An 18657-nucleotide genomic window follows, 5' to 3' on the forward strand; every position below is an offset into this window, starting at 1 on the left:
CTCTACCACTGAGCCACACCCCAGCCCCTCACTGGGGGATTCTGGGCAGGGGCTCTACCACTGAGCCACACCCCAGTCCCTCCCTGGGGGATTCTAGGCAGGGGCTCTACCACTGAGCAACCCCAGCCCCTCACTGGGGGATTCTAGGCAGGGGCTCTACCACTGAGTAACCCCAGCCCCTCACTGGGGGATTCTGGGCGGGTGATTTGCTGAGCTACACCCTAGTACCAGAGCCCTTTCTTAACTGCACATCCCACTTCCTCTCTCCTTCAGTCTATGTGGAGCTGCAGAGATGGCTCAGCAGTTAACAGTGCTGGCTGCACAATTGTGAGGAGCACAGCTCAGATCCTGGCACCTACATAACAAGCCGGGCTTCTGCGCATTCCTGCAACCCTGGCTCTGAGGAGGATCCCAGGGTCTTGCCGGACTCTAGTCTAACAGAGAAAATGGGAGACCAATGTCCAGGAAGAGGGCCTGCCTCAAAGCAATAGGCAGAGAGCAACAGAGCAGGGTTGCCTTTTTCTGGCTTTCACACACGTGTGCACATAAACCCACAGACAAATGAATGAATGAATTAGAAAGTAAGCAAACAGCAGGTACAAAGTGCTGGCCATGCGAGCCCTGCGATCCTGGAACCCTGCGTTCCAGCCCTGAAAGCCACCTAGCCTCCCAGCGCGCCTGCCCAGGGCTGAGATCATAGCTGCATGCTGCCACACCCAACTACAGCTTCCCATTTACTGCATTTAGTGCCTGTCATCCCCTGGAAGCCAGTTCCCTAGGAGCAGGGGCTTTTGTCACTTGTCTTGTGCTCGGCTCTAAACGCAGGGTGTGGGGTGGCACAGTGAGTCACTGTCTTCTGGTCCCTGGAAGCCCGGGGGTCTCTCTGTGGCACTTACTTCTTAGTGTCTGTGAAGGGGAGGGGCCGCGGCGGGGGCTCATCTGTTCTCTTCCATCCCGTTGGATGCTTGCCGTGCGCAGGCTGCTTGGGGAAGAAGGACTTGGGGACGGATGTGGAGAGCTGGAAGGGGCTGCACTGAGACAGCTGGGGGGGCCGAGGAGCCTCTGCGCTGGCTGCTTTGTAAACCTGAGCTGGGTAGCCAGCCCTGGAGGCCATGTCACTGTGAAAGCAAAGACAAAGAAGCAAGTCACCCGAGAGAGACACAACCTGTGGCTGCTGCAGCAAATTCCAGCAACACTGGGAATCCCAGCATCAGGAGTTCCAAGGCCACCTTGGTCTCTCTGAGAGGCTGCTCAGAAAAGGGGCAGGGGCCAGGGCACGGCCCTTGATGCGCAAGAGTGAGGAGCAGGGCATGGATCCACAGAGCCCACCAAGTGCTGGGAGAGGGCGTGGAGGTGGCAGGGGCGGACGCCTGCTCCAAACCCCTGCCACAAAGGTTCTTCTCAACTGTAACCAAACTCTGGGTGTTTCTTCTTGTGGTTTGTTTTTTGAGACAAGGTCTCACACCGGCTCCTAGGCTGGCCGGAAACGCGGAGCAAAATCTTGCCTCGACTTCTCCAGGGGTTCCAGGGATTACAATAAGGATTGTACTTAATGCTGCGCCTAACTGAAAATTAAACTTTTTTTTTTTTTTTTAAGTTAGGAGCTAAGAGAAGTTATGTGTGCTTTCTGCTCATCCTGTGGACCTCAATGTAACTTCAGCTCCAAAGCGGTCCTGTGGCTCTGGCCGCCACGAGAACCTTCGGATGGCTGCAGTGCTGACATGCAGACACACATACTTAAACACAAATCCTTGATGTTTGTTTTTAAAGTTTAAGATTCTAAAGGTTAGTCCTGGTTAGGTATGGTGTCTCAGCCTGCACTCCCAGCACTTGCGAGGAAGAGCCAAAGGATGGGAGTTCCAGATCACCTCAGGCCAATGCCTAAGGTTTTGGCTGGCCTCAACTACATCAGATCCTGTATCAAAACAAAAGCAACCAACCCAACCCAAAGCAAAACAAAACAACAGCTAAACTATAGAGGACAGATGTTTTGTCGAACTCCGTTCCAGATGCCCACCCATTACTCGGAACACACTTTCAGAGCGCTTCAGTGGATTGGATCGGACTCAGAAGAAAACTAGATCATGTGGGTGGGGCTCACGGGAATGTACAGAGGCGGCGGAAAGGGAGATTACACCTTACACGGGGCTTCCTCAGCGGCAGAGGCGGTCACTGCAGACCTTCCTTCAACACTGTTGTGTCTATGGAGACATGAGGCCCATGGATAGAGCTGGATGTTGCTTCCGACAGGCAAGGCTGCAAGCCTGCGCCCCACGCGCGCAGTGGTTTGTCCTAACGGTGACCCCTGAGCTGCAAGTGTATGGGGGTGACCAGTCCAGGGGCTAAACCAGGCAGGGGGTTGGGGAGGGCACCCGGCACCGCTGCCCGGCTTTAGCTGAAGGCGGGGTGGACACAGCCCTTTGGCTCTGTGAGCCTGTGCGATGTGGCTGCTCCATCCAGGCTCTGAAGGGGCTGGAAGCTGGTCCTGGATGGATGACGGTACAAAGGAGAAGGCCGCAGCCCCGCCTTTGGGGGCCTGGGTGACAGTGACGCCGCCAACTGCAAAGCTCTTGAATACAGTTAGGCCTGTTTTAAACATTTCCCACACATCACCTCATACAGCACCCCCCACTTCCATGCAGCAGGTGCCGCTGCCACGTTTCGGGGCCCGCTGAGGCTGGAGAGGCCACAGTGGTGGATGGGATGGGGGCGGCGCACCACCCTCACGCCACCCTCTGTCCTCTCCTGAACAACGTCAGGATGAAGGCATAATAAACAGACGTAAAGCATGGCAGCAGCTGCTATTTCTGAACCCAGCTGCACATGGGCCTCGTCCTAAGTACTTTGCACTCATGGCCTCACTTTGTCCACGTGACCTTGGACTCGGGCTCCGTTACTGTTATCATCAAATTTTTAGAGACAGGCCAGGTGTGGTGGTGCAGGCCTGTGATCCCAGCACTCGGGAGGCAGAGGCAGGTGGACCTCTGTGAGTTCAAGGCCAGCCTGGTTTACAAAGTGAGTCCAGGACCACCAAGGCTACACAAAGAAACCCTGTCTTGAAAAACCAAAAAAAAAAAAAAAAAAAAAAAAAAACACACCAAAAACCAAACCCAAAAAACACACTACATTTTTTTTCCTCTTTTCTTCCTTCCTTCCTTCCTTCCTTCCTTCCTTCCTTCCTTCCTTCCTTCCTTCCTTTCTTTCTTTCTTTCTTTCTTTCCTCTCTCTCTCTTTCTTTCAAAGAGTTAGGCTCTCATGTATTCCAGGCTAGCCTCCAACTTGCTGTGTAGCTAAGGATGACCCTGACTGCCTGATCATCTACCTCCTGAGTGCTAGGATTCCAAGTGTGTGCCTCCATGTCCAGCCTGGGCACCCACTGTTATCCCATCTGACGGACAGGAGGTTGGGCCTCAGAGACCAAGGCCTGACACACAGCATGCGTAAGGCAGCCAGGCAGGAACACCATGCCTACGTAGCCCAGGGGTACAGTGCTCCCGCCCGGCTTACCTGCTGAATTCCTCTTGCCTGGCCCCACCCCCCTGGCCTATGTCTGCCACACCTGAGGCTCCGAAATGATTCGATTCTTGATTCTGTGGCAGGATCTCAGCAGTGGTCCCACCCACCCTGCAGCCTCTCTCTGGGCGACAGGAGTCTAGAGGACTGCATCTGGATCCCCTGCTCGCCTGTGCTTACCACCTCCAAGCGTCGTCGGTCATCAGCGATGACCTCAGGTTACCTGCCTAGCGTGTCCTCCCCACAGCCACAGGAACCCCATGGGAATGTGCGACACCTGTCTGCTGTCTCCTTCCTGCGTCCTCAGTTTCTCCACTGGCCTGTTTCTTCTGTAGCAGCCACACAATGCCATTCCTCAAACACCCAGGGGTGCTTCTGCCCGGGGGCCTCTGCGCTGCCCCTCTGCCCCAGATCTGTCGGGCACTCCCTTAGCCCCGTGAGTTCTGGGAAAACAGCCTGGGATCCCCCACCCACTCGCTGACAGTGACTCCCCGAGCAGATCTGTCACGTGTGGCCCCCGTCTCCTGACACAAGCAGCAGGGGCCCAGCAGACCCCGTTACCTTTGCCCGAGATGGACCCCAGACAGATCCGGAGACTGCTAGCCAGGGAGGCAGAGCCACGTGCTTCCTGCCGGGAACGCCCGGCTGCGTCAGCTCCGCGTGGAGCGGAGCCTCTGATCCCCTAGCTCTGACTGACAAATTGCTCTGGAAACAGAAAGACTTTGGCATGTGCACTGCTTAGGGGCCAGGTAGTTATACGTCTGGGCTTGCTAGGCCATGCAGGTGCCCGTGACAGGCGCCAGCACCTGGCAGGGGGCTTGGCAGCTGGGCTCCCATGACGAATGTCTGGGGTGGGGCGGGGCACTATTGGTGAGGCTGCTGAAGTCATGGACCTACACAAGCAGCTACAGGCTGTGTGGGCTTTGAGGGAAGAGCTGGGCTGGGGAAGTGGGTGGGACCTCTCTGGGTGTGGCTAGGCCCATCTCTTCCTGGCAGCTTTCAAATTCTGTTCTCTATGCTCTCTTCCCTTAAACAGCCAGCCTGCTTCTCCCAGAAGAGACTGTATTACCTCCCCCGCTTTAAAATTAAAGACTGAGTCTCCTTGTCTAGCCCAGGCTGGCCTCACAAACTTCTTGCCTCTGAGTCCAGGCCTTCACCCGCAGTGATATATATATATATATATATATATATATATATATATATATATATATATATATATATATACATACATTCATGCATATGTATGTACATACATACATACATATCAGATTATGCGCTCAGCTACCTTCTACGGCTCCCATGCCCACTAGGATCAAATCTTAGCAGCTAATCAAAGTAATGAACCTGCTGGAGCAGGGCTCCTGACCCCTGTGTTAATCTGACCTCCTGCCATGCTTGCCTTGGCTATCTGCCCCAACCTCCTGGTCACCTGACATTCCCAGGGTACTGTGAGACAGGCCAGTTAGGTCCTGGCATTTGCTGTCTGGCTGCCAGAGCTCTTGTTTTGCACGACAAATCAAGACACTGCCTGCCTCTCCAGTTCTCTCCTGAGCCTTGACTGCCATCTGTGTATCACTTGGTTGTTGTCTGTCTGTCCATCTGTTTCCTCTCTGCAGTAGAATGTCAGCTCCATCGGGGAGGACTGGACCCTGTTCCCTAGAGCACAGAGGCGTCTAGAACAATGTGGAGGAGGGCTGGGCTGGCTGGAGATGGTCCTCCAGCCTGCATGGCCAGGGGCTAGTGGCTTACAGCGACTAGCAAGAGCTCGGCCCTGCACATCCGCTCCAGGCCTGCACCCTCTCCACGTCAGCCTCATCTTCCCTGGGATCCTACCTCCTGTCTTTCCCCAAGCACCCCTTTTCCGAGCCCAGATCTGGGAGCCGGGTCAGCAGATAAAGGCGCTTGCCATGCAAGCCTGGTGCCCTGAGTCCGATTCCTGTAAACCAGGTAAGGGTGGAGACAGAGTGACTTCAGCAAGCCACCCTCTTGATACCCACGCGCGCACATGCTGTGTGTGTGAGCGCACACACAAACACAGGGTTAGAAGCAGCCCAGAGCGGCCCGCCTCCTGCTGAAACCTTTCCTGGCTGTCCTGGGCCTCAGGATCAAACCAGTGCTCGGTAATGGACTGCCTCGATGGGCTCCTTGGCTCGCCAGGCCTGTGCTCAGGGACGCACCAGCCCCACCCTCTTCCCCAGCCCCTCGTACCTACCACTCCTTCTCCTGGGAAACCTCCTTACAAGCACCTTTCCTTTCTGCTTTGTAAATCTGAGGCAAGATTGCACAGCCAGGCTGGCCTGGAGGTGACAGGCCTTCCGCCTCATCCTCCAGAGTGCTGGGTTTGTTTTGGTCAACATCCACAGCCACAGGCTTGAGTCCCAGCAGCCACCCCTTGTCCCCACCCTCACTCCGCCCCCAAAATTATGACAAGGCACCCACATCACTGCACCCCAGACTGAAAACATCTAGCCAGCCTCCTCTGAGGCTGCCTACACACGCAGTTCATCCATGATTTCTTTCCGCTTGCCTGTTGTCTCCTGGGTGCTGGCCCACACCGGACCTGGCACGCACACACCTGTTCGTGAATAAACGGGAAGTCCTGAGCTAGAGGGTAGTGTGTGCGTGCAGCCAAGGCCTGTTCAGACAGGAGCACCACCTGTTCTCCGGACCCTAACAGCTGACACACAGGCTGCACCGCTGTGTGCTGCCACGGGCCCTGTGGTCGGCAGCTGGCAGGAGTGTCTGGGGTCTCCCGAGACTGGGTCCGGCCCGAGCCGGTGACCGGCGACTGTCGAGGGGAAGACGAACGTGTCCACAGGAGTGTGAAGAGTGGGAGGGCGGGACAGAAATACCACCTTTGTGTGTGAGGGAGGGATCCGCCCTTGCCATGTGGCCCAGGGTGGCCTGAACCTCACGATCCTCCTGCCCCAGGCTTCTCTGTGCTGGGAGGACAGGTGTGGATCACTACCCCTGGCTGAATGTGCTTCTTTAAATCATCTCATTTCTAACACAGTATGGTCCGGTGCTTCAGCACCTCAGGGCAGAGGCAGGAAGGTTATCAGAGCCTTGAGCCCAGCCTGCTCTACACAGTTGAGTTCCAGGCCGGGCAGGGTAACAGAGCGAGGTCCAGACTCAAACACAGACACACCACCACCACCACTACCCAGGACCCCCAAAAGAGAAGAAAGCGAGCAAGTCACTTGATCTCACTGCCCATAACTGGTCCAGGGCAGTGTCTGTGAAACTGGGGTGGGCTGTAAGCGCTGCTGCCTCACAAGGAAACAACTATTTAAGAGACAACATCTCCCGCCTCTTACCACCCAGATCACCTCAGGCACCCCATTTTGGGAAATGCTGTTCCACACTAAAACCCGTTGCCTAGGAGAAAACTTCAGGAAGCAGCTTTAATGAGTAGATAAGAATGATTTGCAATTAGCATCAATTGTCTATATGCAAATTAAAGCTCCCCATCACGTGTGTACAGTGGGGCTCCCCGAACTCCCCCACTTCTGGATTTGGCAAATACATCTCTCAGATACGGGGTAATTTAACCCCCCCCCCCACCTCACCCACCATCCACGCCTGGCATCACTACTGAATTTCTATCATGGATTTCAAAACCCTACAAACATTTTCTTTTGAGCGCCAGGGGCTGACCCACGACGGCTCAAGAGCGAGGCAAACACTCAGCCGCGCCTCCGGCCCAGGTCTAACTTGTTGCGGCTGTGTTTGTTCTGACAGGGTCTCACCAGGCTGCCCAGGCTGGCTTTGAACATATGATCACCCTGCCTCAGTCTCTCAAGTAGCAGAGATTATAGGCCTGCGCTCTCAGGGCCAGCGCCCACCAGTGTGCCAAGAACAGGGACCACAACTGCCTGGAAGCGCCCTGCTGTGTTCTCTTGCCTCCACATGCCTGCACTGCTCAGCAGGCACAGTTCTACTCTGTTCGGAGGGATGCCTGGACTGTCTGTCGTCCGCGGGGAGGGCCAGGCCAGCGCTACCTGGGTCGGCATAGATCTCTAAGAAATATATGTTGAAAGAATAAATGAATGAAGGAATGAAGTAAAGCAGTCAGTGAGGTCAGAAGTTGAGAACTACTTGTCTAGGAAGGTGGCCTAAGGTGATACCCTCACTCTGGCTTTTTCTTTGTCTCCATGGCAGCGCTCCTCGGTGCCTCAGCTCGGGGAAGCTGAGGACTCGGGTACTCCAACTTGCTGGCTCTCTTTTCTCTCTCTCCTGACTTTCCTAATTATTTTTGCGGTCCTAGGATTTGAACTCAGGGCCTCACAAATACTAGGCACCCAACCATGATAGCTTTCAAATCTGTGAGAGACCCTTGGGGGGGACCATGAAATCCTCCAGCGAGGATGTATGCTGCTAATGAGCCCTGAGCCTGCAGCCACGGACAGCGCGGAGCTGGAGACACAGCTCGGCGGAGAAGGACGCTGACCGCTCTTCCAGAGGACGCACCTTCAGTTCCAAGAACCCACGCTGTGGCTCACAACCATCTGTAACTCTAGTTCCAAGGGATCTGACGCCCTCTTCTAGCGCCCTTAGGCACCAGGCACGTGTATGGTGCACAGACAAACACACAGGCAAAACACCGGGGCACATTTAAAAAAAAAGAAAGAAAAGAAAAAGAAAAAGGGGGAAAGAAAGAAAGAAGGCAGACATGGCGGCACCCAGCTTTAATCCCGGCACTCCCAAGGCAGAGGCGGGTGGGGTTCAAAGTCTACATGGGGAGTCCCAGGGCAGTTAGGGCTACAGGGTGAGACCCTGTCTCAAAATAAATAAATAGAGAGAGAGAGAGAGAAGGAAGGAAGGAAGGAAGGAAGGAAGGAAGGAAGGAAGGAAGGAAGGAGGGAGGGAGGAAAAGGCATGGGATTACGAGCAGGCACATCAGGGGGCTCCTCGTGGGCCCCAGCTGGCGCCTCCAGCGGACACTCTGCCTTCCTCTCTCGGGCACACCGCTCACTGCTTTCCCCGTCGGCACCAAGCGTACGGTTCACAGTGTGGGCTGCGGCACTCATTCCTGTCCCACTTGTCTCCCTACTTGGGCCTCTCAGATCGTGGACCTGGGACTGCACCCATCCACAGCTAAGAGCTTAAAAAAAAAAAGGCACATTCTTGCACCCTACCCAACCCATTAGGGAAGAACTCAGGGTTGAGGGTAGGTTGATCGGGAGTGGGTTTGGGGCTACTGCTCAGAGCCAGAGGTTGGAAGACCAAACGGTGCCTGAGCAGACCTCGGCTGCAGCTGGACAGTCACATGACAGCAGCGGCTGGCGGTGGCTCCGGGGAAGCATTTGCTCTCTGTACAGAGGGGGACGGCGGAGATGCTGCAACTCTGCTTTGTTCGCTGCCCTTACCCTGAGACCGGAGAGCCAGCCAGCATGGTCAGAGTGGTGGGACAAGGCGGCAGAGCCCAGCCCTCGGGGCCTACCAGGCTCCTCTCCCCTTTCCCGGCTTTGTCAGGAGGTTGTTAAGACCCAAAGTATTTGACCCACAAACACCGTGGGATAAGATCTGAAACTCACAGTTAAAAATCACTGGTCATAGCGGAGAGAGGAAAGGGCAGAGGGTCAGAGAGACCCAGAGACAGATGAGGACAGACCGTCAGCGCTTCTCTCCCTGTCTGGAGTTCTGGGGGCTGGCGGGTATGCAGCGTACCCTCCAACCCAACTCTGCAAGCCTGTGCTGGAGGAAGGTCTCACGTTAGGGCTGTGGGGCGAGAGGTGGGTGGCTGGTACGGGCTCTCACCTTGGTTGCCTCGGTGGGTCTCGGCTGCCGCCCACTAGGCCTGGAGGGGTGCTGGCGCCCGAGGGGTACAGCTTCGGCCGGTAGCCCTTGTTCTGGCCGGCCATCACAGGTGCGGGGGACACCTCCCGTCTTCGCTCTGCAGGGTGGGGTCTCCCGGCCGCCTCTCGGCCCCCGCCGCAGAGGCCTATACTTCCAGGGGGCTTGTGCGGCTTGGTGGGCCGAGGCGCTTTGGCCAGGGACATACAACTGGGGCTGGAGGTGTAGAGTGAGGTGTCGATGCCACTGTCACTCGAGCCGCCCTTGGAGAAGGGGTCCTGCTCAGGTTCCAGGGAGTCCAGGGGGTCAAACCATCGCTCATCGCTATGGCTGCTGGAGGCATTGCTGGAGAGGGTATTGCTGCTGGAATGGCTTGAGTACTGAGGTTCACCCTGGAAGGCAAGGCAGGCCTGTCATCCCGACTCTAGCGATGCGAACCTCCGCCCACACGGGCACCCTGGAGCCACACATGCCCAGACATGGCTCCTCCCTTACTGGTACAGTTACCCTGCACAAGCGATTTACTTTCTCCCTGTCTTGGTTCATACATCTGTAAAATAGGTGTGTGATTAAAAGCCCTGTCTCAGTTTACACATCTGTAAAATTGGTGTGTGATAAGCCGCACTTGGTGCTCAGGTGGACATATCAAGCAAACTAAATGTCTCTTAAGCTGAGGTCTGGGGGCCCCTAACCCCAGCTCCCCCCCTTCCTTCTTCGCAATGGTACGTCCACCTTAGCGGCTGCCCTGCAAACCTGCTGCTTCCAGACACATGCAGGCTGACATCCTCCTCCGTTCTCCCTGGGCCCTGTCTGCCACTGCATCCCACGGGGCCATGGCCGTGCCTTCTTCTCTGCCCCCCGTCTAGCACGTTCCCAGCATGTACCAGGGGACAGCTGTGAACATCCGTATGGAATCGTGGCTCTCCCTCCCGCCCCGCATGAAACAATCCTGTGGCAGTCTCAGGGCACAGTTCACAAGCCCTTGGTGGTCTGACTCCGGCCGTCTGCCGTCGGCTCCCTGTCTCTGCTCTCTGAAGGCACCAGGAACAAGCCTCAGGGCCTTCGCACTTGCTGCTCCCGCTGTTGGTGACATTTTTCTCTCGGCTCTTTTTATGGCTCTGTCCTAGCTTCATTCAGGGTCACTTCCCGTGCTGGCTAGCTTTACGTCAACATGACAGAAGCTGTTATTAGAGAGGGGGAGCCTCAGTTAAGAAAATGTCTCCCTCCGTAAGATCAGGCTGTAGGCAAGCCTGTATTCTTAATCAGTGATAGATGGGAGAGGGCCCAGCCATTACGGGTGGGGCCATCCCTGGGCTGGTGGTCCTGGGTTCTATTAGAAAGCAGGCTGAGCAAGCCATGAGGAGCAAGCCAGGAAGCAGCACCCCTCTGTGGCCTCTGTGTCAGCTCCTGCCTCCAGGTTCCTGCCCGTTTAAGTCTTGCCCTGGCTTCCTTTGATGATGAATCTTCCCCTCGAACCTCTCTCCCCGCTAGCCTACACTGCAATAACGTAGGTCCTGATGAGGGACCCGGAAGAGGGCTTGGGGGCCTCCAGGGCAACAAGTGACAGAAGGGAGCCTGAGTCTCTGACTCGCTCTGCCCCACTGTGCACTGCAGACCTGCACTGCATCCTTCCGGGGAGACTGGCAGGGGCTGCAGAGAGGATGAAAGGGAGTTGTCAAGGCTTACCCTGCTGAGGGCTGGAGCCAGGATGCTATTTAGCCACTTGTAGAGGGGACCACGGCTATGGCTGAGGATGAGGTCCCCAGAGGCCACACCCAGCGGAAGCCGCCTAGCCCTCAGCAGTCATGTGCCCAGGAAAGCCAGCGGCCAGCAGACGCAGGCCTCACTCCCGGGATGAGGTAGCGCAGGGATGGGCAGGGCGGGGCACCAACTCACTTTGGAATGCCTGTTGGGAGAGTCTTTGCCAACTGCGTCCTGCCTGGAGGGGTACTTGCTGCCACTGCTTCCAGCCATGGCTGAGAGCCGGGCCTGGGCTGGCACGTGCCACAGAGGCTCTGCAGGAAAAGGAGACACTGGTGGTTAGCGGCGATGCAGGCCAGGGCCCGATAACCTACTCTAAGTGATGGCTGCGCAGTCCCGGTCTCTGGCTAACCTGCCTGCTCTCAGGCCTGACCACAGCATGCCCTGGGCTACACCAGCACTCGGAAGCAGGGGGACATCTACCGAGCTTGAGGTGGTTAACTCAGGGAAGCATGTGCCTTCTGTCACCCCCTGCCCCCGGGAGGCTGAGCACATGTGCCGTGTACTGCAGCATCTCTGTAAAGCACCCTTCCTGTTATTCTAGGAGTCTTCAATCTTACCGGTGGACTGAAAGGCCTTTACAGTTTACTTGTTTATTTTCTCTCTCTCTGCGTGAGTGTGGGTGCTTGAGCGCCATCCACGGCACATGTGTGGAGGTCAGGGACAGCTGGAGTTTGGTTCTCTCCTTCACTTTACTGATGTGGTTTTTCTCTGTGTGGCCCTGTCTATCCTGGAACTCACTCTGTAGACCAGGCTGGCCCAGAACTCAGAGATCCATCTGCCCCTGCCTCCTGAGTGCTGGGATTAAAGGTGTGCGCCACCAATGACGGGTGACTTTCCTGTTGCTGTCTTCTACCTCGCTGCAGGAATGCTGGGGTTACAAGTGCACACCACCACACCTGGATTACAGATGTGTGCCACCACATCTGGATTACAGAGGCACACCACATCTGGATTACAAGTGCAAGCCACCATATCTGGATTACAGATGACACCACAACATCTGGCCTTTCCTGTGAGTTCTAGGGCTCTAATGGAGGTCACAGGCTTGTGTGGCAACTGATTTATGGAGTCTACTCCCTGGCCCTGTATTTATTTATTAAAATTTTTATTATTTATTTGTATGTATGCACATGTTTCTGGGGACTGGATTCAGTTTGTCAGGCCTGGTGGCAAGGGCCTTCTTGCCAGCCCCTTACTTTTATTTTTGAGACAATGCCTCACTGTAGAGCCCTGGCCAGCCTGGTGCTCATTTTGACCCTCTTACTGACGTCCTCCCAGTGCTGGGACAGCAGACGGGCACCACCGTGCCTGGCTGCACATGTCAGCTTGCTGGGCGGGCCCAGCGCTGCTAAAGCAGGTATTGGGACCATCTTGAGTAGAAGGATGCCATCAAAGCTCAGAGAGATTGAGTAACTGGCTCAAGGTCATACTGTCGGAGATGGATGGGCAGGAAGTAGAGATCAGAGTTTACGATGCCTACCCCCCCACCCCCCTTCCTGGGGTTCCCAGCCTGCCAGCAACAACTGGCAGTAACCGCAAGGGCTTAGAAGGTATCCTAGGGACAGGCAGTCCCGTGGCCGGGTTGACCTGACTCACTAGACCTTCAACCTTCCTTGGAGGGGAGACACTTAGGACTCTGGGGTCACTGCAGAGGTCATGTCTTGCTGCCAGGCCCATGGAGTATGAGCTTACAGCCCGAAGCTGAAGCTCAGAGGGACCCATGTTCCTGCTGAGGGAGCTGGGTGCTCAGGAAACAAGTGGCTGTATCCACACCCTGCGGATGGCGGGGTGACCTGACAGGTTTTAGTTCAAGGACCAATTATGCCACAACCCTTCCACAGCTCAGCCGCCTCATTTCTGTGCCGGGGCAGTCATGGCGCCACTGCTGTGACTCAGCGGGAAGGAACCTGGGGCACCTAGCACAACACAGGGCATATTTTGGCGATTACACAAAACCAGACGTCATGAGTGCCATGGAGCCTGGGCACAGCCCTGTGTGCCACCACTGCCGGCCCTTGTCGTGCCACTCTTCTTGAACTGCCCTTTCTCTGGGTCTTCCACATGTTCTAAGCTAGTGACGCCTCAGCACACCCTTTCCTGGTATACATGTGTATGCACGTGTCTGCACGTCAGGGAAAGTGCTGGTCACCTTAGTCTAAGGTCCCTGGCAAGGAAGAGGGGGCAGAAGGAGAACAGCAGAGCCTTTGTGTCCCCCCAAATCTGGGAGCCCTCTGCTGATGCTGTAAAAGCCTCCCCATTTTTCACTTTGCTGTGATGAAAGAGCCGGGCACCATTCCTCTCCTTTTCTGAACGGAGTGGGAAGATAAAAAAAGACACAAATCTGTCTGGGAAACAGATCACAGACCCAGGAGCAGCCCACTGAGAAGGGACAGATGAAGTCATGTGTCCTCAAGGCAGCAGAGGGAGAACAGCAAGGTCAAGCCGCCCCCCCCCCTGCCTGGGACTGACCCACTGTCCCTAGTTCGGGACACCCACGCATGACAGTCCTCCTGCTGCTAATCCTGGGCACACGGCTGAGGTCACCTTTCCCTGGGAATCCTTGGCACTTCCCAGGAGGATGTCTGCCTTTCCACCTCTCCTTCCTAACACTTCATTAGCCATCTTCCTTGGGAACCCACCTGACTATTGGGCAAAGGTCCTTAATCTTCAAAGGGGCCATGAGGTTGTTAAAAGAGGTTATGTTTAAAGCATCCATCCAAATGGTTCAGGAACACACTTCATCATTCTTCCTCTCTCTCTCTCTCTCTGTGTAAAATGCTCAGTCCCATCAGTGAGAAAAATGGAAATGAAACCTGAGGGTGTGGTCACATATGCCTGTAATCCCAGCATTTATGAGGTACAGACAAGGAGAATTAGTAATCCTAGCTGTTCTCGGCTACACAGTGAATGTGAGGCCAGCCTGGGCTACATAGCAAGACTCCCCTTTCTAAATAAATGAATGAATATATGCAAAGGGAACCACGCCAGGATAGCACAGTTGGGCCACCCCCGAGGCCCAAACAAAAAGGTTCTAAGGACACACAGCCACAGAGCACTTCCACGGCCCTGGTGACGTGGAGATGGTTCAGCACCATGCGGTGTAGTTTGGTGGCTTCTTGTAAAGTCCAATACCCAGTCCAGCTGCTTTATACCTAGGAACACATGCTCATGGAGAGACAGATGAGGATGGTTCTAAGCGGCCTCACATGGGTCCCCTCGGGATCCGTCTAGCCCTGGAATGGGGTGTACTCAGACAATGGAATACTAACACAGAAATCCCATACTGCACTCAGTCACGTGGCTGCCTGGCGCCGGCATGACACCGGGCCACGGAATACAGAAGCACATGAGCAAAGTAGACACTGCGTGATTTTATGGTCTATGTTGTCCAAAGCCAGCCAGGAAGGGGGGGTCCACGTGGAACAGCATCATCGAGAAGTAGCCTTGGGGCCCGGAGCGTCTTACCTGGTTTGGGGCGCTCCATGGTGCTCTCCTGGCTGGTCAGGCCGCCGGAAGAGGAGTCACCGCTGGACGTCCCATCGTGGATAAAGTGAGGGTCAAATGACAGCAGCGGGTGGGGGGCGGCCGTGTACCTGCGAGGCGGACAGGGAACCCACGGTGAGGTGTGGGGTGACAGCCAGATGAGCTCGTGACCCGCCGGCCGGCGGCTTTTTAACACCAGGAGGCTCTGCTGCGGACTGGGGCAGGGAGCTGCTGGCAAGGCTGGCGAGGCAGCCTGGTTATCTGCTATTAACTGAGGCTCGGCAGAGAGGCTCATCTGGGGTGGCTGCCAGGGAGGTGGCGGCGACGGGAGCGCGGGCACAGCAGACTTCTCAAGGAGGGAGGGCACCCAGCCACTTGGGCGACTGCCCTGTTTATTCAGGGTTCTGCCTCTGGGATGTAGAAGAGGGGAGGTTAGCTGGCCTTCCCGGGAGCTCTGCCCCAGCCTCACTGCAGGCTCCCTTCTCTGCGAGGGAGTTAGGCTCATCAGGCCACTTTTGGTGGGTACAGCAGACCCAGGCTGAGAGCGTGGGCTTCATACTCACTGCTGTCTTTTGCCTAGCCAGGTATGGTCAATTACTAGGTCAGAGCCTCGGTTCCCTTAGCTGTCACCAGGTGTTCTCAGAGGCTCTTCCTTACGGCACTTATCTTGTATCTGATGCCTGGGGTGCTGAGACATTTGGACCAGTGTTCCTTTGCTGTCGGAGGCAGATACGGCCAGGCCCCGTGGGCTTGTGGCTTGAGAACAAGGCCGATTTAGGCTGAAACCCCAGCCCTCAGCTGGGCAAGAGCTTTGCCTGAAATTATAGTTGTCTTTGTTTTGAGGTTAATGAGTCACCCTTTTAAAAATACTTTATCACATTTATTTATGTGTGCGCACACGTGCCTGTTCCACAGATGGAGAGGTCAGGGGACAGCCTGCGGGAGTCTGTTCTCTGCTTCTCCCGTGGGTCCTCGGGCCTGAACTCGGGTTGTTGCGGTTGGCAGGTGCCTTGACCACTTGAGATCTCACTGGCTCCGCCTTTGTTTTGAGGCAGCACCTCACGTAGCCCACACGGAGGGAGCTGGTTATGCAGCAGAGCTTACCTTTGCACCCTTCCCTCCTACCTCCCACCTTCCCTAGTGTATCAGCGTGCACTACTGTGCTGGGCTGAGCCGCAGGCTTTGTGTTTGAAAATCACAGCCAGGGCTGGGGAGAGGAGAAAGAGCATGGATGCCCTCAGCCTGCACACCACAGGCCAGGAACGGAATCCAAGGGGAGTGGTGGTGGGAGCCGGGAGTTCCCTCTCCGGGGGCTCCTGCAGGTTAGCTCTTGTTTGGGCTTGAACCTTGAAAGCATGCCCTCTGCACCACATCCATGTTTAGAAGTGTGCTCCCCAGCTGGTGGTGCTCCTTTGGGAGGTTACAGGAGCTTTGGAGGTGAGGTCTATCCTGAAGAACTCGTTTCGAGTGGACACGTACTGTCCTTAGCCACTTCCTTGACACTTCCTGCCACTGTGTCCTGGCCTGCGGCGGCAGGGACAGTTACCTTCCTCCACACACTCCTACGAGCACACAGGGCCAAGCCGCTGGGGCTCCACTCCTGAAACCGTAAGTCACTTCTGCTTTTTGCCAGGTGCTTGGGTCACTGGGACACAAAGGCAAGGCAACTGTGTCACCCTGTCAGAACGTGGTCCAGGAACGGAGCGAGGGGAACCCTGACTGCTTGTGAGAAAACTTCCGAAAACAAGAGTCTCGTGTCCTCAGTTTCTTCAAAACCAGGGAACTGTTCTTGGCTGTGCGTTCCCGCCCCGTCCAGGTGAAGAGGCCAGGAGTGAGTGTACATCAGGCCGTGCGTCACAGCTGTCCACACGCCTCCCTGGAAGCACATGCTTTTGCCGTGCGCAGCGCTGGACCTTGTGGTTTACTTCCTAACCTTCAGAGTGTTAACTAACTGACGCTCTGAAGAGACGGTTCCTACATGAGGCTTCAGTCTGCCTCCTCCATCAGCTCCACCCCCAGCCCCACTCCCTCCAGAGCAGCGAAGACCCTCACTGCCCCATGTCCCTCCGCAAGCTACTCGTGGCACAGCCTTTTCTATCTGGGGCTGCTCAGGGACAGGCACATGGCACAGTTTTGGCTAAGGGGGGGTGGTATAGGATTATCAAGACTTCTATACAGTATCTGTGGCTTTTCCCCTTCCACCATGTAGTGGGCCAGGTTTCCTGGGCCCCGTGACAGGCTTGATGGCTGCGACCTGTTGTCACCAATGAGCTGGAGAGGAAGGGACAGGGCTGGGGGGTGAAGAACAGCTGCTGGGACAATCTGGGTCCTCTGCTAATCAACGGGGCAACATGGGAGTGGGTACGGAAGCTCGTTATTTTGGGGACAGGGCTTCGTGTAGCCCAGGTTAGCCTTGAAGTCACTGCATAGCTGAGGAACTCCAGATCCTCCTGCCTCTAACCGGTGTGGGCTGAGATCACAGGTGGGTGCCCATTTCAGGAATCTGGGCTTTATGCATGCTGGGCGAGAATTCTGTCAACTGAGCTACATCTTCAACCCCTTTTTATCCTATCAGGCTTTGGAGGGAGGGCTGTGCTGACACTCTCACGCACAGTCTACCAATGCACTGTATCCCCTCAGACCCCAAATAAACCTTTGCTAGCATGAGTTTCAGAGATTTGCCAGCATAACCTGACTGAAGTGGGAGGGCAGACCCCAGGGCCCCTGGCAAACATCGCCACCACCTTGCTCCTAAGAGGTAAGAAAAGATGGCCTCTGGGGGTAATGGCACTTGCTGCCATGCCTGGTGAGCCGAGTCCAGTCCCTGGGCTCCAGACGGTAGGAGGAGAGAACCAAATCCTGCAAGCCGTCCTTTGATCTCCACCTGTGTGCCATGGGGCGTGTGCACATGGACACGACACACACACGGTGCTGGTTTCACTGAGATGTCCCTCTTGGTCTCAGATATTTGAATACTTGGTTCCCAGTTGGTGGGGCTGTTGGGGTAGGCTTAGGAAGCGAGGCCTTGCTGGAGGAAGTATGACCACAGGTGGGCTTTGAAAGTAGGAGGGCTAGGGCCATCCTGAGTTCGCTGCTCGAGGTTGGAGACATGAGCCTTCCTCTGCTGCTCCACAGGCTGTTTCTACCACCCGCTGCCTCTGCTGTGCCACCACGGCCTTCAAGCCTCTGGAACCGTAAGCCAAACAAACTCTTCCTTTTATAAGCTGCCTTGGCAATGCTGTCTTTGCACAGTTACAGAAAAGCACTAACACGGAGGCCCTCATTCCTCCAGATCTGGCTTGGGCTGCTGATAGCGCCATGAATAGCGCCTGCCTGCCTGCCATCAGCCTGAAGCTGAGGCCATTGCTGAGGGGACTGCGGAGTGAGGAGGCCGAGCTGGACCACGTGATGAGTGCTCTCTGAGCCCACCCTTTCTGGGTTGCCATACCAAACACACTCCTGGGGCTTTTGAGTCCACTTTTGCTGGCTCTGGTCAAGTGACCAGACAAAGGTCTTGGGCAATGGGGGAGTGCCCAGCCTGTGGCCTTCACCTCAGGATGGGGTGGCAGGAGTGAGAGATAAGCTACAACCCTTGCAACAGAGGAGCTAGGCGACGTCTGTGGAGTCACCGCCAGCCCTGCAACACGTTCAGGGCCATGTCTGTGAAGACCCTGCTCTAACCGCTAAGTAGCTCCTGACAAGACACTGGGCTTTCTGGAAATTCAACTCCACGCCCTGTCAAGAGGACACAGACTATCCTCCTTCCTTCAACCACAGCCCGTAAGCTCTCCCAAAGGAAGGGCCAGATACAGCATTAGAGGCTCCGTGACTTCATCCCTTTTTTTTTTTTTTGGCGGCGGGGGGGAGGGGAATGAGGGGTATTAAGACAAAGTTTCTTATGTAGACCAGGCTGGCCTTGAACTCATGGAGATCCGCCTGCCTCTGCCTTCCCAAGCGCTGGAATTGAAGGTGTGCGCAACCACTGCCCAACTTAAGCACTTGGGGAGGCAGAGTCAGTTGGACCTCTGTGAGTTCAAGGCTGGCCTGGTCCATAGGCCAGCCCTGTTCAGGACAGCCAAGGCCTCACAGAGAAGCCCTATC

The 18657-nt window shown here is 55.7% G+C and overlaps 1 protein-coding gene across 1 annotated transcript in view; it reads right to left on the reverse strand.

The window, feature by feature from the left end:
- Sipa1l3 (signal induced proliferation associated 1 like 3) overlaps window positions 1-18657 on the reverse strand; it is a 174864-nt gene that overhangs the window by 19570 nt on the left and 136637 nt on the right. Inside the window, 4 exon segments of the mRNA XM_060366603.1 lie at window positions 897-1118; window positions 9274-9701; window positions 11206-11324; window positions 14539-14666. Of these exon segments, the coding sequence (XP_060222586.1) occupies window positions 897-1118; window positions 9274-9701; window positions 11206-11324; window positions 14539-14666 (897 nt within the window).

The sequence above is a fragment of the Meriones unguiculatus genome, chromosome 14 (assembly GCF_030254825.1).
Source record: "Meriones unguiculatus strain TT.TT164.6M chromosome 14, Bangor_MerUng_6.1, whole genome shotgun sequence".
Lineage (NCBI taxonomy): Eukaryota > Metazoa > Chordata > Mammalia > Rodentia > Muridae > Meriones > Meriones unguiculatus.